At 33.5% G+C, this 27,298-nt stretch overlaps 1 protein-coding gene across 1 annotated transcript in view; it reads right to left on the bottom strand.

Moving 5' to 3' along the window:
* The window catches only part of EPG5 (ectopic P-granules 5 autophagy tethering factor), a 140,343-nt gene that overhangs the window by 6,173 nt on the left and 106,872 nt on the right, over positions 1 to 27,298 (bottom strand). The window contains exons 33-43 of the mRNA XM_051969688.1: positions 27,095 to 27,296; positions 26,436 to 26,508; positions 23,122 to 23,225; positions 20,602 to 20,777; positions 16,027 to 16,212; positions 11,405 to 11,614; positions 8,469 to 8,613; positions 6,960 to 7,202; positions 4,845 to 5,061; positions 3,761 to 3,976; positions 1,591 to 1,705 (exon numbers count right to left, since the gene is read on the bottom strand). Coding sequence (XP_051825648.1) covers positions 1,591 to 1,705; positions 3,761 to 3,976; positions 4,845 to 5,061; positions 6,960 to 7,202; positions 8,469 to 8,613; positions 11,405 to 11,614; positions 16,027 to 16,212; positions 20,602 to 20,777; positions 23,122 to 23,225; positions 26,436 to 26,508; positions 27,095 to 27,296 — 1,887 coding nt within the window. The remainder of the gene's footprint in view (positions 1 to 1,590; positions 1,706 to 3,760; positions 3,977 to 4,844; positions 5,062 to 6,959; positions 7,203 to 8,468; positions 8,614 to 11,404; positions 11,615 to 16,026; positions 16,213 to 20,601; positions 20,778 to 23,121; positions 23,226 to 26,435; positions 26,509 to 27,094; positions 27,297 to 27,298) is intronic.

Genomic DNA, 27,298 nt, shown 5'->3' with positions numbered 1-27,298 from the left:
ATGGCCTAAGTCATCCGTCCATCCTTTCACTTAAAATTTGTTGCATGAACCATGCTTCAAAAGCCATTTGCTAAATGCTAAAAAAACCTGACTAAAAAGCTCTTAAGTCACCACACTGCTTCTTTCATGCACATCATATCATTGCTTTTGATGATATGAATCAAATCAAAAAGTTCAAAGGGGTTTGCCTTGTTTCTCTTCTCAGGAGAGCAAAGAGAAAAGAAGATACTCAGATGGATATGAGGAAGGAGCAGTGTTTGACTACAGAAAAAAGGGGAAGGTACCCTGACTTTCTACCCTTCCTGAATGGGTGTGCTGAGCACTAATAAGGGAGTTACAGATCAGAAAAGTGGCACTAATGCGGACAGCTGGGTAACAACAATCAAAATAAGGATAGAGAGAAAGAGAGGGAATAATAGATATTGATATAAACATATATGTATAGATATAAAATTATATTTGATCTGAAGAGATACAGGTTCTTACCTTGCTCAAGGAGCAAATACAAAGAGGATCTGAGAAGATTAGGAAGTAAGCTGGTAGATTAAAGATAAATTACTCAAAGTTCATGTTATTTGAAGCCAAGTAGTAGTAGACAAGCTAATAGAGAGTTCTTCTGCATCAAATTAAGATTAAAAGTAGCATTAATTGTTATTGGAAATTAAAAACTTCACAGAATCAGAAGTGACCTCAGGGTCATGGTCAAAACCTCTGGAATTTTTTTTTAACAAACATGAAAACATTTCTATATATAAAACAGAAAAAGATTATATATGAAAATGCAAATATCTTATGTATAACTTGATATACATGCGCATACAAACATATAATACACAAATTTAACATGTTATTTTCAAAGTTGTCCTACTTAACTTTGTTTACTTCTGAATTTGCTTTAGCTTTTCCTATGCACTGTTTAAAAGTACTTTAATCACCCTTTCTTTTTTGCCAATCTTATCACTTAGCTCCCTTTTGCACATTGTCTAATTGCTTTCTGGTTTTGTTTACTTCACTTTGTATCACTTCATATATATCTTCCCATACGTGTCTGAATTCTTCATATTCTTAGTTTCTTATTTGCAATGAATGGTTCTCCACTGCATTTAGGCACCATAATGTGGTCAGCCATTCTTCAACAAGTGGGCAGTGGCCTTGTTTCTAGTTCTTTGATATTACAAAAGACGTCCACTCTAAACTTTTTAGAATAGCATTTATTGTTTCCACTGCTTCATAATCTGGCTTCCTCCCCTGAATTTCACTGATAGTACTACTTCCAAGATCATCCTTGACTTCTCAGTTATGAAATTCAATAGCTTTTTCTTCATATTAATTTTCTTTTATTTTTTGAAGCATTTAACACAACTAACTTTTTTAAATTCTCTCCTCAACTCTGACTTCTATGACACTGCTTAACTCAGATGTTCTACCTTACCAATCTATTAGAAAAACCTCCTAACTAGTTTCCCTAATCCTTTTTTACACAGATGCCAAATTAAACTTCCCAATCTACATGTGTAGCTGGACATCATTTCCTTGCTTAAAAACCTTCACTGGATTGATTACATAGAAAAGAGGCTATTTATTACATACTTGCTGAGCTTTTGGAGAGAAATGTAATTCAGAACCAGACTTCAAACGAATTTGATTTTCTGCAGGAACTTGAACTGAAAGGAAGGCAGCCATGCTTCTTGCAACCACACGGAATCTTGGAAAATGCAAAGACAATAGGAGGAATCAATTATAATTTAAATAATCATTATAAATCAAGTCTAGGAATTTTTATTAAAATTCAACTGTAGTAAAATACCTCAATTTTTTGTTAATGCCATCAATAAATCTTAAGCTCAATCTCAAATATATATGTATATATATACATATATATACATATATATGTATATGTATATACATACACACACACATATATACACACAAATACACACACCAATATACACATACATATTACTTATAATATACAGAGCTTTAGTATATTTTAATTCTTCATTCATAATAGCAAATACAGAGCATTAAATTCAGTTACAGGAATAAAAGTACATCCCCTCAATGGAAGGAGAAATTTGATACCAACAAGCACACTACCCCTTATGGGCTTATGAAATTAACTTGTAACTCTTAAAGATTAAAATAAAAACAAATTCAAGCCACATACATGTGTTTATGTATGAATATATAAACACATGTGTCTATATATGCATATTTTTGTGCATGCACACGTGCATAAATACCTATATGTATCTTGATTAAACAAAGGCAGCTAGGAAAAGTCTAAGTTACAAATTTGCTACTGAGCAGAGGCAAAATCAAAGATACATTAAATATTGGACAACATGAAAAACTTTTAAGAAAAATTAACTTGCTGAATCCTATTGAATTCTACAATATACTATGAAATGAACTGTTAAAATATAGACTTCTTGGATTTGGAATGGTTGTATTTCCCCAGATCTGGCTCTTCCACAAGAATGCTGTTATTTCAAAGGTATGAAAATTATCTTCAACACTGATTAAGATTAGAAGAGAATAACAGAGATAAAAAACTAAGTGTGAAAAAAGACAATCTAGAAGTCTGACCAAAAGGACACATATTCTTTCACACAAGGTTCTAATTCAAACCTCTAGGAGGGGCTTTTTTGTTTTTGTTTTTTTTTTTTTAAGATTACTCAAAATTCTTTCTCAACAGCAATAATAATACTAATAGTAATAAACTAATAGCTTTTAACACATCTTTAATGATTAAGTTTTTAATTAAATAATCTGATTTTGTCCTTGTCCTATTTAACTTTATGTATCTTAATACATGAAGCAAATAAAGTCATGGCTTTACAGGATTATAATCATATGGACACATATGGACACATTGATTTTTAACTTCTTGTGCTGGAAAAGTTAATTTTTAAGCTTAAAATACCTGCAAGAGTACCAAGAAGATCCAAGTAGAATGACAGGATTTAGAACTAAAAGAGACTTAGGGAAGCACATAAATGCAGCCTCCTTATTTTACATAAAAGATAGCTGAGCCCAGATGATTTTGGACTAGAATACAGGTCCTCTGACTAAATCTATTACACACCATACTATGCTGTTATCATAGACTTCTGAAACCAACTATATTGGCAGAAATATAGGCTATGGTTTTCCTCAAAATGTGGTTTATGTAAAATGTGAATATGGTCCAGACAGCAAAACATTAAGAACAAACCAGACTGAAACAGGTCACAACTCCTCTATACCACGGTCGTTTTCTTAAATTGCTTTGGTTGAAGAAATTCATCACTTGGCAGCCAACTTTCTGCTAAGAAACTTCACTCAAATATATAGGTTGGTCCCCAAAAGCTCCTTGGGATTTAAGGATTGCTTCATTCCTACATTTGCATGCCCTGTATCTAATATGGAGCTTGGCAGAGATTAGGTGTTAATGAGTCTTAACAGCAGGCACACAGTCTATCATTGGGTCCACACGCAGGCTCAGAGCACAGCTGGAATAGCAGAGTTCCTCTTGACATGACAGTAAGACATTGGAGAAAGACTCTAATGGAGGGAATGTGGTTTATAATTGGTGGTGGTCTTTACTTCATACCTTTGTGTTGTTTTTTTTTTTTTTTTTCATCAGACATCAGGGAACAACATCCTAATTTTAAATCAATGGGTGTTTGGTCAAAATCAACAGTTTTTTTTCACCAGCACCCATATCAGTTCTGGAATTAGGAATTCATAGAGACAAGTATTTCTTTCTAATTCTTACCTATTAGACAAGGGAGACTTCCTGCCTAATCCAATGGCACCCAGGATCCCTGAGCTCAGCCTTTCCTCGGCTGCTTGGCTCTGTCTGTTTTGGATCCCAAGAAGAGTCCGAATGACAGATCCGATCAGCACAGCATCATCCTGTTCAGCCTGGATTAGGGCCAACTGTAGTGCTTGGTGCCACCACAGAAAGAGCTTTGCCTCATCTCTCACAGAGCTTAGAGAGGATACATAATAAAAGAAAGGAAAAATTAGGAGCTGATTTGCACCCCACTCTGCCATCCCCTCCTACACTTAGGTTTATGTTACATGGTATGAACCATTAAATTGAAGGTTCAAATAAAAATATTACTTTTAAAAAAAGAAAAGTTACAATAAGGAAATATGCTTAAGATCATCAACTGGTAACAGAAACATAACTGGCTTGGCATCTGGATGCTAGTTCCTGCACTCCTAGAACTGTGTGCCCTCAGGCAAATCAATGGACTCAGTTTTCTCATCCGTAAAATGAAGAGGACAGGAAAAGCCTCAGAATCTGTACTCATGACTTCTAAGGTCCTTTCCAGTCCCAACATTCTGTCATTTCCATGGGGTTTTGGTAATATGCCCTACTCTTCACAACCAGAGTTTACAATAACAAAATGTTTTGCTTTTAATGTAAGGTTTCATATCTTAATTCTCTATGCATTATCCTTGTAATCACTTTGCAAGGTGGCCTGACCCTGAAATCAAATTAAAATGTAATAAGGGATTATTTAACAAAATAAAAGAAATACAATAGAACATTGCTAATGTTAGTGTCATTTCTAAATCAATATACAGCCCCCATAGGGATCCTTATGCAGGGTTTAGTGGCCCCATTCTGAGTCTAAAACTACTGTTCTACTGTGTTTCCAAGGATAATAGTTTTAGTTAATCAAAAGCCCATCAAGAAAAATTTGACTTAGGACTGTTCTTATTTGTTTTATATATCATTTGTTTCTTTGTGCTCACGCTTAGTTAAAGCTTAAATACTCACATTAAAATAAACGTTAAGGTAACCAAGTAACATGTTTAATATGGCATCCAGAAGAGCAACAACATACCTGGGATAAACCTGTTCCAGCCACTTTCCTAAGGTGAGCAACATTTTCATTTCATTTCTTAATGTTTGCTCACTATTTAAACATTGCAGCATATAGACATATAGTGTCAAATAACTTCCAAGAGATAGGCACTCCTGAATAAAGTCATCTATGGTGAGTTCAGGAACTTGAAGAGATACCAGGATAGGACCCCATCCCAAATGATAGTTGAGGGAATCTAATAACAGAGCAGGAAGCAGAGAAGCTAAGTAAATACAACAAAACCAAATAATCATAACAACTACTCTAATAGAGTCTTTCACTTTAAATTTCAAAATGTAAAATTATTTCTCATAATAGTCTTAGAGAAACTCAGTACATCGACTCTTAAGTAAGAAACATTTAGCAACCAAACACTTGATTAAGGCTAGATGCTGTATAATAGACAGGAAATCTGACTAAGGTAAGATTAGAAGTTTCTAATTCCTAGAGCATGTCTTCTTTTATCTTGTTAAAAAAAAAAAAAAAAAAAAAAAAGATCTTTTAAGTTACCTAATGGAGCACAATACCATGCCAGGTACTATATAAACAGAATATATGGACCTCCGCTTCTCTGCCCCCAGAAATTACAGTCTTGTGAGACAGGAAATTTTTTTAGGCATGTTGTGAAAAGGGATTAACAAAGCTAATGGGCAGGGAAGGGAAATGGGACCATTGATTTCCTAGTGTATTACTATTTATCAAAGTTTATCGTGTTCAGATAGCAATCTGTTAAAAATTCACAAAATCATGAAAAGGTAGTTTTAAATCAGAAATTTAAACAATTAAACATTCCCTTTTTTTCTGATAATAAAATTTAAGTAAATTTTCTGAGTCATGAGATGTTAAGGTTATAGCAATTAGTGCTAACAGGGTCCTGAGAGGTTATCTAGTAAAAACTCTTTATTTTTACAAGGAAGAAAATGAAGCTAAAAGGAAATAAAAGATATACCACACATGCCCAAGGTTATACAAGTTATAAGGAGCAAAATCAAGAAAAGATTAAGAATATAAAAATAAGAGTCTTAAAGTAGTCTATGTAGCCATTATGACATAAATGTGCAAAATAATCATTCTAATCTCAAGTGCTACCCACTTGTCATGACTCTCAGACATGCAACTCTCTTGACACTAAAATGAAAAAGATTACAGGAGACATTTTTGCATAAGTACCAGTAGTTCTACTCTACTTATTAAGGTGGTTATGGAGATATAAAAAGCCCATTTCTACATGTCAGATGATACAATTGTATGTGTCTGTGTGTACATATTCTATTCACAAGATAAACATATATAGAAAAAATGTACATGATAGCTTTATTACATATTTAAAAGGAATAGTACATAATAGATTTGCAGCTTTATATGCAATCTTTTTTTATCATACTCTATTATGAAAATGCCTGGTTTTATTCCAGAAACTATAAATAAATAAAACACACAAAAAAGATAAAAAACTTGTTTTTTAAAAGGTATCTTAAATCACTGAGAAAAGTGTGTCAGTATAAACAATATTATTTACCTGAGAATTTATCTGAGAATAACGGTAAGTTTTCGATCAAATGATAGGAAAATCATAGCTAAAGAACTGGGGAGCAAAAAGGAACTTCAGAAGTCATCTAATCAATCAACAAGGATCTATTAAGCAATTACTGTAAGTACTTTTCTAACTCAAGACCAATTCCTTAATATCACATATGAAGAAATGGAAGCCCTAATAGTTAAATTGTCAAGGAAAATGTTAAGAATAAACACTAGGATTCAATAATGGTTTAAAAGAGTGCATAATTAAGTTTTCCACAATAAACAAAGGATCTGAAATAATATTGGGTATGATAATAAAATCCTATGCCACCACTGTGATATTAATCAATGATATAATTAAGGGGGCGTAAATAACATGAGTAGGGTTTAATAAAAAAGAACACCCCTTCCTCATACCAAAAAAAAAAAGGAGATATATTCATAGTCACACAAGAATTCAGAATGAAACCTCCCTGATTCAGGTTGGTCTTTTTTATCTCCTATAGTCCAATATATCATCCTTTGTCTTCCTGGAAAAAAATAAAACAACGAAGCAAGATGATGCTTGCTCACCATCCTGGAAATAGGCAGTGATACAGGCCTCTGTAATCTCAGCCATATGTCGGACAGAAGCCAAGCTCTGGCATGCTGCTGTCAAAAGGGGAAGCACCATTAGCCCATGGACTTTCTGGTCAATCCAGTTCCGGACACTACCCCGAAGGAACTCGGCTGTTGGGACACTAGCATTATTCATCATTGTTAAAACTTCAACAAAGAGTCTGCTGAGAGCCATATGGCGAGTCTGATTATCCATATCTGAAAGGAATAAAATATAGACATATCCATTGTTACACATAGGTAAAACCCATTACTAGATCTTCAATATTATTAAAATTCATCTGATGGAGAGAACAGCAATATTTAAATTCTTAGCTATGGTTTGTGCACACTTCAGAGTTTTGATAATAGCTTCCTAGAGAACCAAGACATAGCCATTCCATAGTTCTAGACGATTAATAAGTATTGGCCTGCTGCGTGAAAATGTATTTTCTAAGCGAAGATAATGCTTTTAAACCACAGTGCATGAGAGCCATAATATGCTAAATGCTAATTTAAAAACTACTTGTGGAATGTTTAGATGGATGTATTCAGCAAGATTGAAGTTTCCTTTTCATTTCTTAAACATTCAAACACAAAAATAAACAAACAAAAAACTTCAAAAGTTAAGAAGCAGAAAATTGTCATGGATAGAGAAAAACTGACTCAAGAGATATGAATTCAAGTCCAGACTCTGAATACATTGTATACATGACCTTAGGTAACACTCTTAAGAGTTGCAAAGTAAGGCTACAGTTATAGAACACATTTCTTCACATTGTCACACCAATGAAATCATAGGTACAATTTCTCCAACACACTGATTCCAAACCCAAAAAAAGAAGCATTCATACTATGTTAAGCTACAAGATCAATAAACCCACAATAAGAAAAAAATATCAATTAGCCCATCAGGTTAGTCTGAGAAGCTGGTAAAGAGATTAAAAATACAGAAACTGAGATATAGAAGAATTAATGACTTAGCACAAGAAGTATACAATCTTACCCAAGTAACAGACTCCATGAAGGAAGGGAGAGAGGAAGGGAAGGAGGGAAGGAAGGAGGGAGAAAGTAAGAGAGGGAAGGAGGGAGGAAGAGAGAGAGGGAAGGAGTAAGGGAAAGAGAGAAGGAGGGAGGGAAGGAGAGAGGGAGAGAAAAAGGAAAGGAAGGAGGGAGGAAAAGAAAGAAAAAAAACAGAAAAAAGAAAAATAAAGCAAACTCTTGTAACAAATAAATATAGTCAAGAAAAAACAAATTCCTGCATTGGCCAGGTCAAAAAAAAAAAAAAAAAAACCTGCCTCAATCTACAACTTGAATCTATCACTTCTTGAAGAATGGCTGTTGAACGTCTAAAGCTAAGTAAGTGAAGGAAACTCTTCCCACTGAGGGAGAACTGGATCTTCAGAGGAAGAGTATTTCAGATTTCATTATCATTATCATTTCAATGGCTAAAACAAATTAACAATTTTTCCATCTGTCACTTACCTGGTGGATTAAAGACGACAATGTCATCCAAAAGCTTAGACATTTCCTGTTCTAGAACTGCAAAGGTAATTTTTCCATTTTGTTCCAGAGAGCTGAGAAACTGTACCACTTGACGAATGAAAGCTAGGCATTTAGGCACTGCATCCTAGTCAGAAAAAAAAAAAAAAAGGTGGGGGGAGGGATTCAAGTCAATTCAACTAAAATTAATATTCACATTCAATAATAGAAGAGTTTATTTTTTTTAATGTGACATTCATTATCTCATCTGATTTTCACAATAATCCTGGAAGTAAACAGTGCTGGTATTAATTGATCCTAATTTACAAATAAAAAAAAAGTTCAGAAAAGTGAAATAGCTTCTGCAAGGTCACACAGATATGAGGGATCAGGTCTACAGACTCAAGCAATAGAATAACAAACATTTATTGAGCCATATTCTGCAGCAGACACTGTGCTTGGAATTAGGGATGCAAAGATAAAAATCAAATTAGCCTTACCCTCAAGGAGTCTATGTTCTAGGCAAGATAAAAAAATGTATATATAAATAAATGTATGCAAAATATTTCCAAGTACATTAGGATTAGGGGCAAGACTAACAGGGGGTGGGATGAGGAGATAAGAAAGATTAAGAGGCTTAGGTTTAAAGGAAACATGTACTCATTTGAGATGAACATGAGGAGAACATGTCACCCAGACTGGAGAGACAGCAAGGGCTAAGAGACAGAGACTCAAGTAATTGCCCAACGTCAATTAATAAGAACGCTGGCCAAGCAAATGGAAAGCTAACAAAGGATAAACCCTTTAAGGGCGGCCTGTGACAATGCCTCCCAGGTGTGTATGGAGCCACACAAGCTCTGAACCATATCACCAATTTTAGTGCCTCAAACTGGATGACCCCTAAGCATCTCCAGATGTGGGTCCCCCTACCCCAAACTCATCCCTTTCCCAAAATTCTCCCTTTCCATCAGGCACAACTTCATTCTCCCCAGAATCCCAAACCTGGGGTCACTTCTGCCACCTCCCTAATACATCCCTCTAATTAGATGCCAAATCTTGCTGCTGTTTCCCCTAGAATATCTTTCACACACACCTTCCCTACTCTTCTTCACTCACACTGACACTATCAAACTCAAGCCCATATAAGTTCTCATTTGAACTACTGCAAAGGTTTTCAGTTTGGTCACTCTCACTCAAGTCTTTCTTTACTCCAACTTATTTTACACAAAACTGCTAAAATAATTTCCCTAAAATGAATATAAACTGCTTGCATTTTTGTTTCTCTTCCTGGGTTATTTTTACCTTCTGAATCCAATTCTCCCTGTGCAACAAGAGAACTGTTCGGTTCTGCACATATATATTGTATCTAGGATATCCTGTAACCTATTCAACATGTAAAGGGCTGCTTGCCATCTAGGGGAGGGGATGGAGGGAGGGAGGGGAAAAATCAGAACAGAAGTGAGTGCAAGGGATAATGCTGTAAAAAATGGGTTCCGTCAATAAAAAGTTTTAAAAAATAAAAAATAAAATAAAATAAAATAATTTCCCTAAACTGAGTTTGAGCATGTCACTCCATGATCAAAAAGCCCCAATGGTTTTCCACTGCATCAAGGATTAAACATTAACCTCATTCTGGTCACAAAACGGTCTTCCTATCTTTCCAGACTTTGTACATATTACTTCTTCCCCACACCCAGGGATTATCATAATGTACTAATTACTTTTATACTCTCAACACTCCATAACCTATCCCTATGCCCTCACACCAGTTATCACCTTTGTTTGAAATATATTTCCTCCTCATATATGCTTTTTGGAATAAATGGTTTCCTTTAAGGCTTAGTTAGCTCAAGAGCCATCTTATACAAAAAAAAATTCCCAATACCACATTCCCATATTTCACACTCCCCACAAGTAGCACACTCTTTTCCATAATTACTTTTTATTCATCTTGTAAATATTCTATATGCTTATGTGTAATGGGCTGAGGTTTGAGTTGATGCACTGAGGTCCCAAGTACAGGAGGCTAAATAGTAATTGGACCATACTCTATTAATATATAAGCTTGCACAAAAAGTGGGTGGGGGCCATTCTTTCTCCAAGCTTATATGTTAATAGAGTATGGTCCAATTACTATTTAGCCTCATGTGCTTGGGACCTCAGTGCATCAACTCAAGCCTCAGCCCAGCCGAAGTCAGAAATTCAGGTTAAGGGAAAAATCTTCAATCTTTATTGAAGTGAAGAGGTGAATAAGGATTGCAATAGCAATATGAGCAAGAAAGATTGCGATAGCAATATAGGCAGCTGCGACAGGAAGCCAGCTAGCAGAGAAAGACCTGAGCTGAGAAAACTGTAGCAATGGCAATGCAAGCAGTCTCTCCTCCCCTTCCTTTTCCACTCCCCTGCTTCCACCCACCAAAATCGTCATTTCCTATACAACACATCAGGACTTGCACAAAGAGTGGGCGGGGGCCATTCTTTCTCCAAGCTTATATATTAATAGAGTATGGTCCAATTACTATTTAGCCTCATGTGCTTGGGACCTCAGTGCATCAACTCAAGCCTCAGCCCATTACACTTATGTGTCCATATTGTCTCTCCTATAAGAATGTAAGCTCCTTGAGGGCAAAGGCTAATTTACTTCTGACTTTGAATCCTTAATATTTAGCACAGTTCTAGGAACATAATATGTACTTAATGTTTCACTGACTAATATAGATAAAACAACATTTCTAATTTATCATGCAGCATTTTTAATTGAAAAATTTTTAAATCTAGTATAATTACAATACATCTTTCATCATCTTATGATAGGCAATTAATGGGCTATATATAACTCAGTGACTCTCCTATATATTATGAAAATATACACACTATACAATTCTATTATTACTAGTCATTAAAAGTTCTTAGAACCTTGTAACAGATAATCTACTTACAAGATGTATTTGTCCATCAGTAGGAATATGGAAGCCTGCAGATGCTTTCAAGAGTTTTACTATTAATTCAGCTGAAGAAGCTTTTGCTAGGATGATAGATGGAGGATAATGGCTGCTAAAGTACCCAATGACACTTTGGTATGATACAATATCTACAAGATGCCAGGAAAGAGAGCTTGCCTGTCCAAGGAGATTGAGCAATGGGGAATCCTGGAGGAAAAAAAAAAACAAATAAACAAATAAACATGATATTTAGTTCTAGAATTACATGTATTGATCCATTTTTCTAGCAGGGAATTTTTCTCAGTATTTTTATAGTGGTTATTGGTTATGCAGCTTGACAATGAGTAGAACATAATAGAAAGTCAGTATATAGTGACATGAAGTAAACACAATAATTCAAGACTTGGTTTAAAAAACACACAAACATATATTTATTAATATTATAGGCCCAATTTTGAAGGGAACTTCTCTAACTATTGAGAATTCTGTGAGTAAAAACAAAAAACTATCTATTAATCTATACCTCTTAATCATAAGGCAGGATCTTGTATCAAAAGAAATTAACTAGGTTTTTTTTAGAAATGATATTTCTGGATTCCTTCCAACTCATCTTAAATACTAAACTGGAAAATGATACCAACAAGCTTCTCTTCGAGGAAAAGAATTTGTTAAGGAATTATTAATAATTAAGGAATAAATACACTAAAGGACAGCTATTTGTGATGAGAAGGAAACTCAAACTTTTACAGGTTGAAAAGGGTTCTTTTTTTCCTCTTGTAACTGTTGTTTTGCATAATAGAATCACTCTCACTAGAAAAGGCTGGGCAACCATGGAATGGATGAGTTGGAGAGGGATGAATGGCATGAATGAACTAATGGTTCTTAAGATCCTCTGTAGCTCTAAGTTCTTATTATGACTCAGTGAAGATTTTCAAATCTTAGGGATTACTAAATAATGAACTATCCCAAAACTGACCTTTTATTTTAGTCACAGATGTGATTATTAAATCATGAGGACTGTTTCAACTGAGAAGCAGAAACAAAATATGAGAATAGCAGGAAAATGTATACATTAAGTTCTCCCTTATAATTCTCCAATAAATATAAGTAAAATGAACCAGACCAAGTCTTGCATAGAAAATCCAAGAAATAAATCACAGTGAGTGACTTTCCATCCCAGGTAAACACAGGATCAAAAACAACAAAATCTGAAAATATGGGCCAGGTTCTAGCCAGGAATGCTGTGCATCTATCCCCGTTCACTCCCAATCTTGCTGAGGAACTGAAAAAGGACTAAAGCTATCATCAAGGCAAAAAGAGGTGTTAGACTAACAAAGAAGGGCTTGACCTTATATAAGATGCAGGAACATATGCCAATTGGCAGTTTTGTTACTTACTTCTCAATTCCAGCTCACAAATTGAGAGCAGAATGACTAGGAAACCTACACTTAGCAGCTGCATTCCAAGATGAAGAGTTATCTCAGGCTTAGGCTGGTGCTAAACAAAGAGAAAGCTCAGAAGCAAACAGAAGCTGGTGTGGCTCTAATCCCAGGAGCAAAGTGGGATCTCAGTTCCAGTTTCCAGTCCAGTCTGAAGCTTACAGAGCAATAATTAGGAAAGGAACCCAAGACCAAAGGGAAGCCTGTGGTTCTGTCATTCTGAACGTATAGAATTCTCCAATAGGCAATAGTGGCTGAGTCTAACAGCAGTCAACTAGAATTCCCACCAGAGCTAAGTACATGTTTTGCTCAGACCCAAGTGCAGGTCAAGAACTTGCAGAGCTCAGTTTAGAAGAGGAGAAATTAGATTTTGTTTGAGTCTAAAAATGTTTGTTTGTTTGAAATTTAGATCACACCTTTTGGAAACACTAAAAGTTTGTCAAAATTCAGTTCAAGCTGTCAAGTATTGAAGACATAAGTTCAGAGCAGTTATTTCAAATAGAAGTGCACAGATGTCAGATCTAACATAAAGTCCAAAGTTAGGCATAAAATTAGAAAAAAAAAATCTGACAATGAAAAGCTACTATCATAACAAGGACACTTTAAGACACAAACCCAGAAAAAGAGAAACATCTATAAGCAAAACTTCAAAGCAAGACAAAGCTTAGACATAAAAACAATTAGAAATCTTGAAAGAAGTGAAGGAAGAGGTTTTGTTTTGCTTTTTAAAAAAGTTGAATATTTTCTATAAATAAAATGAGATGCTAGAGGGAAAACTGGAACAAAATATGATATTTAAATCTGATGGAATACTATCGTGTGTAAGAAATGATGAAGGGGATGGTTTCTGAAAGATCTGAAAAGATTTACATGAACTGATACAGAGTGAAGTGAACAGAACCATGAAAATAATTTACACTGTATCAGTAATATTGTATAGATAATCAAGTGTGAAATGTTTAGTATCTCAACAACACAATGACCCACTACAATTCTAAAATGAAAAATGCTATTCACTTCCAGACATAGAAGTGATGGATTCAATTGCAGACTGAAATATACTCTTTTCCTCTCATTTTATTTTTCTCCTCTCTTCCCACTCCTCTCCTCCCAAACATGGCTAATGCATAAATGGCTTAAAATATACAAGATTAAATACATGTATGTTTTATATGACTTCATATTTATAATAGGTTTTGTATTTCTTGCACTCTCAATGGATGAGGGAAGAAAGAATCTGAACTGTGAATAAAGAAAAATTGAATTTTTTTTAAAAGGAAAAAAAACCCAGAAATTATAAAGAGGGTGGTTTCAGAGAAATGTGGAAAGACATAAATGAACTAATGCAGAACAAAGTGAATAGAACCAGAAGAACAATCAAACAATAACAACAAAATAGGAAAGGCAAAATATTTTGAAACATTTAAAACCTCTGATCAAAACAATGGCCAACCAGAATACCAAATGATTCATGATAACAGAATACAGATTGAGATTTTCTTTAAAAAATGGCCAATCTCTTATATCCCAAAGAGATACTAAAAAAGGGAAAGGGACCTGTATGTGCTAAAATGTTTGTAGCAGCCCTGTTTGTAGTGGCTAGAAACTGGAAAATGAATGGATGCCCATCAATTGGAGAATGGCTGGGTAAATTGTGGTATATGAATGTTATGGAATATTATTGCTCTGTAAGGAATGACCAGTAGGATGAATACAGAGAGGCTTGGAGAGACCTACATGGACTGATGCTAAGTGAGATGAGCAGAACCAGGAGATCATTATACACTTTGACAACGATATGGTATGAGAATGTATTCTGATGGAAGTTGATTTCTATGACAAAGAGACCTGAGTTTCAATGGATAAATGATGGACAGAAACAGCTACACCCAAAGAAGGAACACTGAGAAACGAATGTGAACTATTTGCATTTTTGATTTTCTTCCCGAGTTATTTTTACCTTCTGAATCCAATTCTCCCTGTGCAACAGGAGAACTGTTTGGTTCTGCAAATATGTATTGTATCTAGGATATACTGCAACATATTTAACATATATAGGACTGCTTGCCAACTTTGGGTGGGATGGGGAGGGTGGAGGAAGGGAGGGGAAAAATCGAAACATAAGCGAGTGCAAGGGATAATGTTGTAAAAAATTACTCTGGCATAGATTCTGTCAATACAAAGTTATTATTAAATAAAATAAAATTTAAATTTAAAAAAAATTTAATTTAATTTAAAAATAAATAAAAAAATAAAAAATGGCCAATCTCTTCAACGATGAGATGAATCAAATCAGTTCCAACAGAGAAGTAATGAATTGAACCAGCTACACCCAGCAAAAGAACTCTGGGAGATGACTATGAACCACTATATAGAATTCTCAATCCCTCTATTTTTGTCTGCCTGCATTTTTTATTTCCTTAACAGGCTAATTGTACACTATTTCAAAGTCCAATTCTTTTTGTATAGCAAAATAACTGTATGGACATGTATACATATATTGTATTTAATTTATACTTTAACATATTTAACATGAATTGGTCAACCTGCCATCTGGGGGAAGGGGTGAGGGAAAGAGGGGAAAAGTTGGAACAAAAGGTTTTGCAATTGTCAATGCTGAAAAATTACCAATGCATACATCTTGTAAATAAAAAGCTATAATAATAAATAAATAAAATAAAAAATAAAAATATGGCCAATGTGGGAACTGATTTTCTTGACTGAACCATGTTTCTAAATTAGGTTTTGTTTTTCTTTATCTCATTTTCAGGAAAAGAGGGAGAATGGAAGGAAGACTGAATTTTGTAGATTAAAAAGTAAAATTAATTTTTTTCTAATTTTATACCTCCTAATGAATATTCTTTCTTCAAGCTAATTATCTTCAGAGCAAAGTAAACAAGAAAATTAGCCATATTACTTTATAGTCAAGCCTCCAAACCACACACCTTTTCCAGTGTTATTTTTGTCCATGTCTTTCCACAGATTTTTCTAAAAGAGATATGCCAGTTATGGCAGAATTCTTCTTGATCTTTTAAAATAATTTCTAATACTAAATGTCTATTTAGACTCATATAAAAGAAAATGTCAACATGCTAAAATCATGTAACTGAAATATGTAAGGCCTAAGAAGGAGAGGGAAATTTACCAAGATGTGCCAGGCCTTTAACCTTTAAGACTTACTGTTTGGTCTACAAGTTGATCTTCCTTTGCCAGTAAGATAATCATGAAGAGCAGGCAGACGATCATGCTTCGTGTTTCTGGATAGGGATTGGGATTCCAGGCATCAGCCAGTACACTAACCCAGTTTACTTCACACAAAATAGAACCCATGAATAAGAAACAGCTTTTAGGACTTCCTCTTTCCACCTAAGAGAAAACAGATCAAAAGTGTTAAAGAAAAAAAATTATTTGATTTATGCAATAATAATGTCATGAAAACTCTGTGTTTAAATTTTGTTTCTGCAAATTAAAAGCATTTTTAAATGCACCAGGGAAGTTCATTATTTAAATGAATATTTTAACAACTTTTTTTCCCCCTCCATAGTATTTGTTTTTCCAAATACATCTAAAGACAGTTTTTTCAACATTCATTTTTAAAACTTCATGTTTCAAATTTCTCTTTCTCCTTCCCTCCCTCCACCCTCCCCAAGATAATAAGCAATCTGATACAGGTTAAATACATGCAATCTTTTTAAACATATTTTTCATATTTGTCATGTTGTGCAAGAAAAATCGCTTGGTAAACTGTTTTGTAAAGCAAATAAAAGATTCCTCCAAAATCCCTGTTTCTTTCAAGGGAAAAAAAACATAAAATCATTTTCTTCCAACATCAAGGTCAACAACCCACTCTAGTTCACATACAAAATATAACAAATTCTGAGCAGTAAAGACAGGATAAAGTCATTTGTCTATTCTAAGCAAAGGTTAAACACTATAATTTTAAAATCACTATAGATCATGAAAGGAGAAATTTTCAAGTATTAAAAATGTACTGACATTACTGAAAAATCATATCCAAAATATTCTTTATTTAGGTCTCCTATGTTGTATCTTACATAATTGTCTTTCTTATGTCCTAATTCTGGCTCTGTAATTTGATAATAATACATATATTTCCCTACATTCCTGTCTTAATGATATATGTCTCTATTTTTAATTAATGCTCCCCCATTTCCTACTTCTAACATTATGTCAATGGATAAAGCTCAAAAGGACCAATTGACACTAAAAAGCTCAATGTCTTAAAAAATATGACAAAATATGTTCATAGATTTATAGGACAAAACCTTTCCAATTTCCCTATTCCACTACTATTATGAACCTTAAAGAGTCACAAAGGTTTTCCTCACAAGAGAAAAAGAACACTGGATTTAAGTTGATTAGATTTAAGCATCCACCTTGGTTCTGTCATTTACTAGTCATACAATTATGGGATAGTTACCTAAGCTCATCAGGACTTAAGTGTCCTCATCTGTCAAACAGAAATAAAAACAATTTCATTATCTACTCTAAGACAGTGAGGAAATTACTTCATAAAGCACTCTACAAAAGTAAATAATCATTATTTTTAACTTTCTCTCAACATAAAGTTAAGCTTATCTCCTCTTGTTTATTCTTTAGTGCAAAAAATATACCTACTTGACATCTTTATTAATTTACACACTCAAACAGTTATAGAATCACTCATTAATTGTTTCTTCTCTGAGATGGAAAATAAAACTCAATGACAGTTTATTTAAACATTCCTCAGAATTCAAGATATATAGATACTAAAAATTAAGGTACAATGTCTTCCCTTTTTTAGAGGCCCTAGGATACAAAATCAGTGTTTTATACCTTATTCATGTTTTAATTATTCTTATAAATAACTAAATCTAAAAGAACTATGCTTCCAATACAAAGAGGAAATTTGATAGGGTAATAGATTTAATATATGACACAAGAAATTTCCAATTATTAAGTAGGCAAAGGATGTTTTTTTAAATTCTCAAAATAATTACACTACTATTAACACAACCATATGAAAATGTGTTCTATATCACTAATAATAAGGAAAATTTTTTTTTATATCAAAACAGGTCTAACATTTCACCTCATCCCCAGTAAAGTAGCAAAGATGATAAAAGATGGGAATACTTAATGTTGCAGTTGTAGAGAGACAGACATACAAATACAATATTAGTGGACCTATGAACTGGTCCCACACTTTTGGAAAACAATTTAGAATGATGCAAAGAAAGTGAATAAAATGTCTACAATCTTTGACCCAGAGATTTCATTACTATGCTTAAACCTCAACAATTGTGATGAAAGACAAAAAAGGCCCCATATACACCAAAATATTTATGGCTACACACTTTTTGTAATAGCAAAGAAGTGCAAACAAAATAGATGTCTATTAATTGAGGATTAGCTAAATAAATGGTAGCACATGAATGTAGCTGTGCATAATCATAGTTGTAATCATCATGCATATTGTTCCTTGTTCTTCTTACTTGACTGTGTAGCAATCAATTCATACAAATCTTTCCAAGTTTCTCTATCAACATATTTGTCATCTCTTATAGTACCATAAAATTCTGTAACACCCACAAACCACAATTTGTTTAGCTATTCCTCTATTAACTGACATCTGCTTTGTTTCCAATTCTTTACTGTAAAAGGAAAGAAAAACAAAACAAGGGAAAGTGAATGCTACAAAATTATAAGTACCAAGCAGGACCTCCCTCTGGCTCCTTTATAAAAGTTAAGGATTGTGGAAATAGAGCACTGCATAAAAAAATCAGATATTTTTGATGACTAGTTTTATTAATCTGCTTCTCCCCCATTCTTTTTCCTCCCTCTATTATAAGGATATTTTTCTCTAAGAAGGGGTCAGGATATGGATGCATTGGGAAATGTAGGTGATACAAAACAAAAGGGATCAGATATAAGAGATTAATAAAATGGATTTCTTTTAAAAAGAACACCATATTTGGATTATGAGTTACTTAAAAGTTTTAAAAGGTAAGAAAAGATTATAAAAGTCTTACCAATCATGTTGCTATGTTTAAGACTGTCATTTCATTCTTTCATTCTTTCTTCTCCAAACACCTACACCTATACCTACACATACACACACACACACATACACACACACACACACACACACACACACACACACACACACACACACACACACACACACACACCCCTTTTAGTTCTAGAACCCATGAGCCACAATCAAATCAATTCCGCTAAAGTTTCAGGTTGGTTTGGGTTGTGTCAATACACTCACCTGTGGCCCCACTCATTATTCAGCTACCTTTTCAAACTAAAGTGCACCTTTGTGGAAAAACAATATTCTAACCCCTCCCCTTAATGCAAATTAAGCCATTTTTTTCCCTAAAAGCTATTGAAATCATCCTCAAGTCTTGGTTGGTTCAAAAGACTTTTTAAAAGTAGAGGTTGCTGGCATCACTTTTGATTTGTCTAAGTACAAAGCATCTAGAAGGTGCTCCAGGGGTGTCCTCAAACTTGGCTAGTAGAATACTAGTATGGGTAACTCAGACAACAGGAATATATGGCTCAGGCATTCTGTAGTATCCATAATACCTACTCTTGTAAAATATACTTCTGACCTGAAAGGATATCATTTTGTTCCAATACTGAGAATCAACCTTACTTAATCAGACGTAGGCCAGAAGAAAGGCAGCTAAGTAGTACAGCAGACAGATTGCTGGGCTTAGAGTAAAGTGTTGGGCCTAATGCTAAGACTTAAGTTCAAATCCAGCCTTAAACATTGCCAGCCTGGAGAGATCACTTAACCTTATATGCCTCATTTTCCTAAACTGTAAAATGGAATTTTTATAATAGCATCTAGCTCACAGGATTATTGTGTACATCAAGTGAGAGAATATTTGTAAAGCATATGGAAGCATTAAAATATATTTACTTCACCCCCAACAAGGTCACTCTCCTCAAGGCCACTGCTCCTAGTGAGAATTGTCTCCTTCATTTGAAGTGACTTGAGAGCAAAAACTTTTTGCTTTTGTATTTGTCACCTCAGGTTTAGTATATATAGTAAGTACTTAATGTTTTTTCATTCATGATTTTTTCAAGTAAAAATTTGATAAGATCATGCCAAAGATAGTTAAAAGTGTAATATGCCAGTCAATGTGTTTGATGGTACAGTAATAGTAACCAAAAACATTTACTAATTTTTTTTGCAAAGAGTTAAGCACTTACATGCTATATCATTTTGTTATTCAATCTCAAGTTCTAAATGGAAAAAATCAGAGGCCTAATGTGAATACATGGCATTCCAAGGTACACTTCCACTTTAATTATACACTTTATAACAGCTTATAGAAAATAAAGATTGAGTTTTATTTCTTAATAAACAACTTTAGATAATACTATAGTGCCTCTAAATAGACAGCTAGTCATGCTGCCTAATCAAGGAGACAGTTTAAAGGTAAATGTTATTAAAGAAATCTTATCCTACTGTGAGTAGATACATAACAAATATTATTAAAGTCTTAGGGGGAAAAAGAATGATACCCAGGGAACCTTTGTCATCAAATGTAGCTGATTGGTAGAATAAATGTTAAATGTCTTTAGCAGTCTCTATATAAATTTGACTTAAAAAAAATAATCCATATTGCAGAAAATATACTCCATTGATTCTGGTGTTCTTCAAAGTCTTTTAAATACTGGCAAAGGTACATATTATTTATTATAAAATCATTATCTTTACTACTATAAAGTGCTTACTTTGAAGAATGCCTCCATTAGCAGTTGGTCTGGGTGCATGTCCCTCCATGGAAGCTTTTGGTATTCATTATGGAAAGCAAAAAGAATAAATTCTGGCATTTTGGGTGCTGTGCATGTTTCACAATAATGCATCAAGTGTAGTCGAAGTGCTCCTTCATCACCAGGCAAGAGTTTATCTAAGTTTAAAAAAATATATTAATAGTTATCATCCTAGAAAACAAAATCACCAAAAAAGATTAAATTATTAAAAATGTTTAAGTACAAACTCAATGTTATAAATATTAACCAAACTTTTCAGACTTATTAAATGCCTTCTATGTATCATGCTAAGTACAAGGGTACAAGAAACTCACAATCTATTGACAGAAGAAAACACACATGAAACTTAAGTTGAAAAGAGGAAAGTAAGAAAGTAAGAGAGGAAAATTACTAATGGAAGAGATTAGGTGTCTATTCTTATTCCCTTCCTTTAAGTAGAGAATCTTCTTAGAGCTCTAGGTAAACTCTTTCCAATCGGAGGAAAGAAGGGGGGCATACAAGAGCTAAGGTGGCATTATAATAATGCCAAAGTATATGAGTTCTAAATCCAGCTCTGCTACCCATGTGATCTTAGTTAATTAACAACTACTCTAGGCCTCAGTTTTCTTATCTGTAAATTGATAAGGTTGGTTAGGATGCTTCAACTTCTAAATTTATGATCTTATGATCCCTTCTTACTTGATAGTATTTTTCAAGTGTGACATAAGCTGCTTTTAAAATATGGAGGTACATTGGAAAAGGCCTTGAATACATACTGAAAAAGAATATACCTCAGGCTCCTATGTAGAAAGCCTTCAGTTTCCTTCCAGATAGAAAGAAGAAAAATGAAAGTTATGAGGCAGCTGAGTAGAACTGTGAAGAAAGCACTGGATTCAGAGAGAACTAAGTACAAATATGGCATTAGAGACCCTCCTTAGTAACTATATTTCCCTAGGCAAGTCATTTCACCACTGTCTGTCTCACTTTCTTCATCTATTTAATAGATATAAATAATGTATATATTTCAAGGATAGTTATGAGGATCAAATGAGCTAATATATTGAAGCACTTTTGTACATCTTAAAGCTCTATATCAATGCTAGCTATGAGAAAATTCCTAGTAAGTACTAAGTAATTCTTGGTAAAAACCATGAGATAAATAAGGGAAAATTCAAGAATTCTAAATATATCCAAGGAGAAAAAGAGGGGAAACAACCTTAAGGAAAAAAAAAAAAAAAAAAAAGACAGAATACGCGATATGTTTAACTAGAGAAATAAAGGAAATTATGTCCTTTTTAGAAAGTCTTTTGTCACAGATTGGAAAGAACTTATTCATGCCAGTTATAACAGGAAAATCATCCATACCCAAATACTCATATTAGCAACATTTTTTTCATGGTAGTAAAAACTAGAAATAAAATGATTACTGATTGAATGGCAAATTATAGTGAATTAGTATATGGAATATAGTTTCTTCTCCTAAAAGACCAAAAAAAACAGCTAAAAAGGGAAACTACGTGTGGTATTTTAGAGGGGAGGTTATGGGGATATCAAAGAACAACTCCAAGCCCAAGAGCTAAGTATTTACAGAAGTCACCTAAAGTTGGTGTCTGCTGACCCTGCTACCTCTCATATCTCAAGTTTCTGGCGCCTCTCTCACTTCTTCACTGTCAAACATTTAGAAACAACTCAATGCTGTCTTTCTTTATATTCTTTTTTTAAGTGCCACTACCCTCTCCCACTGTTGAATTCAACTACTTCTATGGATATGATTCAGAAATCCATCTTGGCTCTATTATCACCCCTGAACTTTGGATTCTTTTTTTATAACTGTCTGTTGGACATCTCAAAATCATATCCCAAATAACTTATGCTCTCATACTTCAAAATCAACATGCCCCAAATAATTGTCCCTTTTTCTGTTTGTGGTATTACTAGTCTTTCAGTTATGAAAACTTAAAATTTCATCAGTTTTTAATAATTCCTAGTGCCTCATCTTCCATACCAAATCAGTTACCAAATCCTAGTGACTCTACCTCTATAATGTCACTCACATTTTCTTCCCCCTTTCTCTCTACTACTCTAGTCAGGACCCTCAAAATTTTTACTCCTTTGTACCATAAGTCTCTTAATAAGTCTTCCTGAATCTAATGTCCCACTTCTCCAACTACCCACAGAAAGGTAATGTGATATAGTTGAAAGAATGCTGAACTCTAGACTCACAGGGCCTAAAAATATGAATGAAGATCATAATGTTTTCCAAAAGTGGAAGGTCAAATTAAAACAAAACAAAACTGATCTCTTTCTAAGTCATTCTGGAGTCTTGTGAAAAACATATACACTATGTTTCAGCCCATTAGAAGAAAACACACACACTCAGGAAGATAATGCTTATAATCAAAATGAAATAAAAGAAAGAGCATGAAAATCAAAGATTAACTTTAATGACTTATAGAGACAGGGAAAATTACTAATGCCATCCATAATTTGGCATTTGCTTACCTTTAAAACTTTCATGTAAAATCTCAATACATTCAGTGAACAAATGTACAACACTTGAGGCCATGGAAGCGTCACTTTCCAGCCATGGATAGAAACGTTGATTGCTTTGAAGCAAAGAAATGAACAATTAAAAACCAGACCAGTGATTAAATTTAGAGTGATAAAATTTGCCTAATATGTGGGAAATCCTGAAAGATATGGCCTCATCACTTTTAAAGAATATCAAGAGCATTAAGTTGTTGACATGACTAATCTCCTCTATTATTTCACTGTAGTTTTAGGGTTCGGCCTGGCACAGAAAGCATGTTATCGACAATGCCATCACTTGACAGCCTTTTAGTCTTTCACTGTGATCATATTTCATACACACACACACACACACACACACACACACAATTAATGATTACAACACACTGTTCCATCCATGGGCCAAGTAGAATTCAAATACATGGCTAGAATTTCATAAGATGTTCTCCATAGGAAAAAATTATATTTGTACAATACTGACTAAATACTAAATAATTCCAACTGGTCAAAAAATGAGATATAAATGCTAAGTGAGTCACAATAAAAGCCACTTTTCAATGCCTAATTCAAATCAATTTCATATTATGTGGCCAATATCCCATAAAATTTCAATCACCACATTCTGAATTTCAAAACTTCTCAACTATTTGATGGTACTCATCTGACAAAATCAGACCCAGAATTTTAGAATCAAAATGGAGCATATTCTAAGCATCAATCATTTAGTCCAACTTCCAACTCAATATAGAAACCCTCACTCTTCTAGCATCCTTGACAATTATTCTGCTCAATATATTTTTAGTGGCAAAAAGGCTCACTACTCCATTATCTCAGCTCATTATAGCTTTGAACATCTTTAATTTCATGAAAATTTTACAAGCTTGCAAAATAGTGTATTTATGTGATAAATCATGTTAAATTGGATGGTTTGAAATTATTAATACATTGTAAAAAAAATTATAGTTATGGCTGTAAAAGAAACATTAAGTCATAATACATATGTATAAATAAGTAATTTCAACATGCAACTTCTGAAACTTTGAAAACTTTAAGCTTTGTGTAGCAGCATCCATGTGAATCATGGTAGTCTATTTCTTTATCATGGACAACTGAAAGTGAGCATTCAATTCTGCTTCAATTCTATCACCTTTTTTAGGATTAGCATAAAAATAAGAGTTGAGTGCAGGTAAACAAAAAAAGTAAGAAAAAAAGAACAATTCAAAGGACAATGTAAAGAGGCATGATGGGTATTAAAAAGCCCACAGGACATTATCAGTAATTATGCAAATGTGTGAAATGTAATAAAAGATATTATTGAGACTATAGCCATAAAACACATTTAACCACTTAAATAACAAGAATAAGAGACAAGAGATGGGCAGCTTGAATTGCACATGATCACTTATAAAATATAAAAACAAAAACAAGAGGAAAGCAGTTTATGTATTTTCAAGATTCCAAATGAAGTATATATATTAAATATTGGACAAAAATTGTATGAGGTATGAGTATTTCAAGCTACATCAACAGAGAAAACACATTAAGGAAGTCAACTATATCAGATCTATATTATAAAGCAGTAGTCATCAAAACCACTTGGTAGTGGTTAAGAAATAGAGTAATAGATCAGTGGAATAGGTTAGGTATACAAGATACAGTAGTCAATTACTATAGTAATTTAATGTTTGATAGACCCAAAGATTCCAGTTTCTGGGATAAGAATTCAACATTTGACAAAAATTGCTGGGAAAAACAGAAAGTGGCAGAAACAAGGCATCAACCAACACCCAAAACCCTATATTCAGATGAGGTCAAAATGGGTTCATGATTTCGACATAAAGGGTGAATTTATGGTCAACAAAAAACTAGAGAGCATTATGAAATACAAAATAGATAATTTTTTATCAAATTAAATTAAAAAGGTTGCACAAACAACACCATTGTAGCCAAGATTAGAAGGAAAGCAGAAAGCTGGGGGAAAAAGTTTTACAGCCAGTGTTTTTGATAAAGGCCTTTCTTCTAAAATATTCAAAGAACTGACTCATATTTATAACAATAAAAGAATAACAATAAAAGTATGACAAATGGTCAAAAGTATACAAACAGACAACTTTCAGATGAAGAAATTAAAGCTGTCTATAGTCATTAAAAAAAAGTTCTAAATCACTACTGATTAGAGAAATGCAAATTAAGACCACTGTGAGGTACTATTTCACACCTCTCAGACTGGCTAAGATGACAGGAAAAAATAATGATAAATGTTGGAGAGGATATGAAAAAGCTAAGACGCAATTGCATTGTTGGTGGAGTTCTGAAATAATCCAACCATTCTGGATAGCAATTTGGAACTATTCCCTAATGGCTATAAAACTGTATATATACCCTTTGATCCAGCAGTTTCACTACTGGGTATATAAAAGAAAGAAAAGTACCCACATTTACAAAAATGTCTGTAACAGCCCTTTACATAGTGGCAAGGCCTTGGCAATTGAGTGGATATCCATCAGTTATGAATGGCTGAATAAGTTATGATATATCAATGTAATGGAAAATTATTGTTCTATAAGAAATGATGAACAGACTGATTTCAGAAAAGTCTGGAGAAACTTACATGAACTGATGCTGACTGAAATGAGTTGAACTAAGAGAAGAAGATTATAGGATGATCAACTGTGATAACTTAGTTCTTTTCTTCTCAGCAATGTGGTGATTCAAGACAATTTCAATCAACTTGAGATGGAAAATGTCAGCCATATCCAGAGAGAAAACTATGGAAACTGAATATGGATTGAAGCATAATATTTTCACCTTTTTATTTATTTTATTCTTTCTCATTTTTCCCCTTTTGAGCTAATTTTTCTCACACAACATGACAAAAATAGAATATTTATATCAGATTGCTTGCTGTCTTGGAGGGGGGAGAGAAAAATTTGGAACATAAAGTTTTACAAAAATTAATGTTGAAAACTATCTTTACATGTATTTGGAAAAATAAAATAGTATTAAATAGCATTTTTTAAAAAAGAGCAGAGGCAGTTTTGCTTTTCTATTAGTATCTCCCATGTGTAGTTCAGTTCCTGACAGTAAACATTAATTCATTCTTCTGTTTTTGATCAGCTACTGTACTGAAGCTAGTAGAGGCATAACTCAAGTATGTGAAAAAGAAAAATCTTTACCTATGATTAAGGAAATAACACTGAAAATATAATATTATAATATAATAAATTGACGTTAGAATATCAGAGGAACTTGACATTGGATATTAAAATATCTAAAAGCTTATTTACCTTGTATTATCTTCTAAAACCAGAATCCATGGCTTGAAGAGCTGAACAATTAGTGAATGCAGAGATTTCAACACTAAAATAAGATACAATAATTTTTAGAGAAGGACGATATAGTTAAGCAATCTCACTCAAAAAAATTATTTAAAAAAATTAGTATGTTCTCCTAATCTAAATATCACATTCATATGTTAACAATGGGACCACAGAAGGAAATGCTTTCATTTCTTTTAGCAAAATTTAATTAAATCAAATAACTATTTTTATTATAATTAAATTTCACTTATGTAAGTGGATAGACAATTTTTCACTTTCTCAGGATGGTTACTTAAACCTCTAGAACATTTTATTCAAAGAAATAGTATGAATAATAAGATACAGATTAAAATTTTTCTCATCCCTCTTTGTCCTAAAGGATCAAGGACAAGCTGTATCAAACACACCCATAATTATGAATGACAGTGAGATATGATGAATTTCTCACACCTACACTATATATTTTCCATCTTTTCTTTCTGACAGAAGAGATACACAACTTCATCACAAAAAAAAAAAAAAAAAAAAAAAAAAAAAAAGGACTTAAATTTCCTAACAAGTCTTTTCAGATTTCTTTAAAAGAAGATCACTAAGTTTGGTTCCACGTTGCACTAAAAGTTTATTACCTGCTCTACTGTTAGTTAATGGGTCTTGCCCCAAGCAAGTTATTTCAGAGGCAATCAGTCGTTTCACGAGATACTTCAATAATGTCCTCACATCAGCCACATAAGGAGTCCACTTTGAAAATAATCCAAAACTTTTGAAGTCCAACTTGGATAACCGTAACTTATAGAAAAAATTTGAAAGCCACTGTATTGTCTCCATTACCT

The sequence above is a fragment of the Antechinus flavipes genome, chromosome 1 (assembly GCF_016432865.1).
Source record: "Antechinus flavipes isolate AdamAnt ecotype Samford, QLD, Australia chromosome 1, AdamAnt_v2, whole genome shotgun sequence".
Classification (NCBI taxonomy): domain Eukaryota; kingdom Metazoa; phylum Chordata; class Mammalia; order Dasyuromorphia; family Dasyuridae; genus Antechinus; species Antechinus flavipes.
The sequence above is the reverse complement of the archived record's forward strand: the minus strand, read 5'-3'. Positions and strand labels throughout refer to the sequence as shown.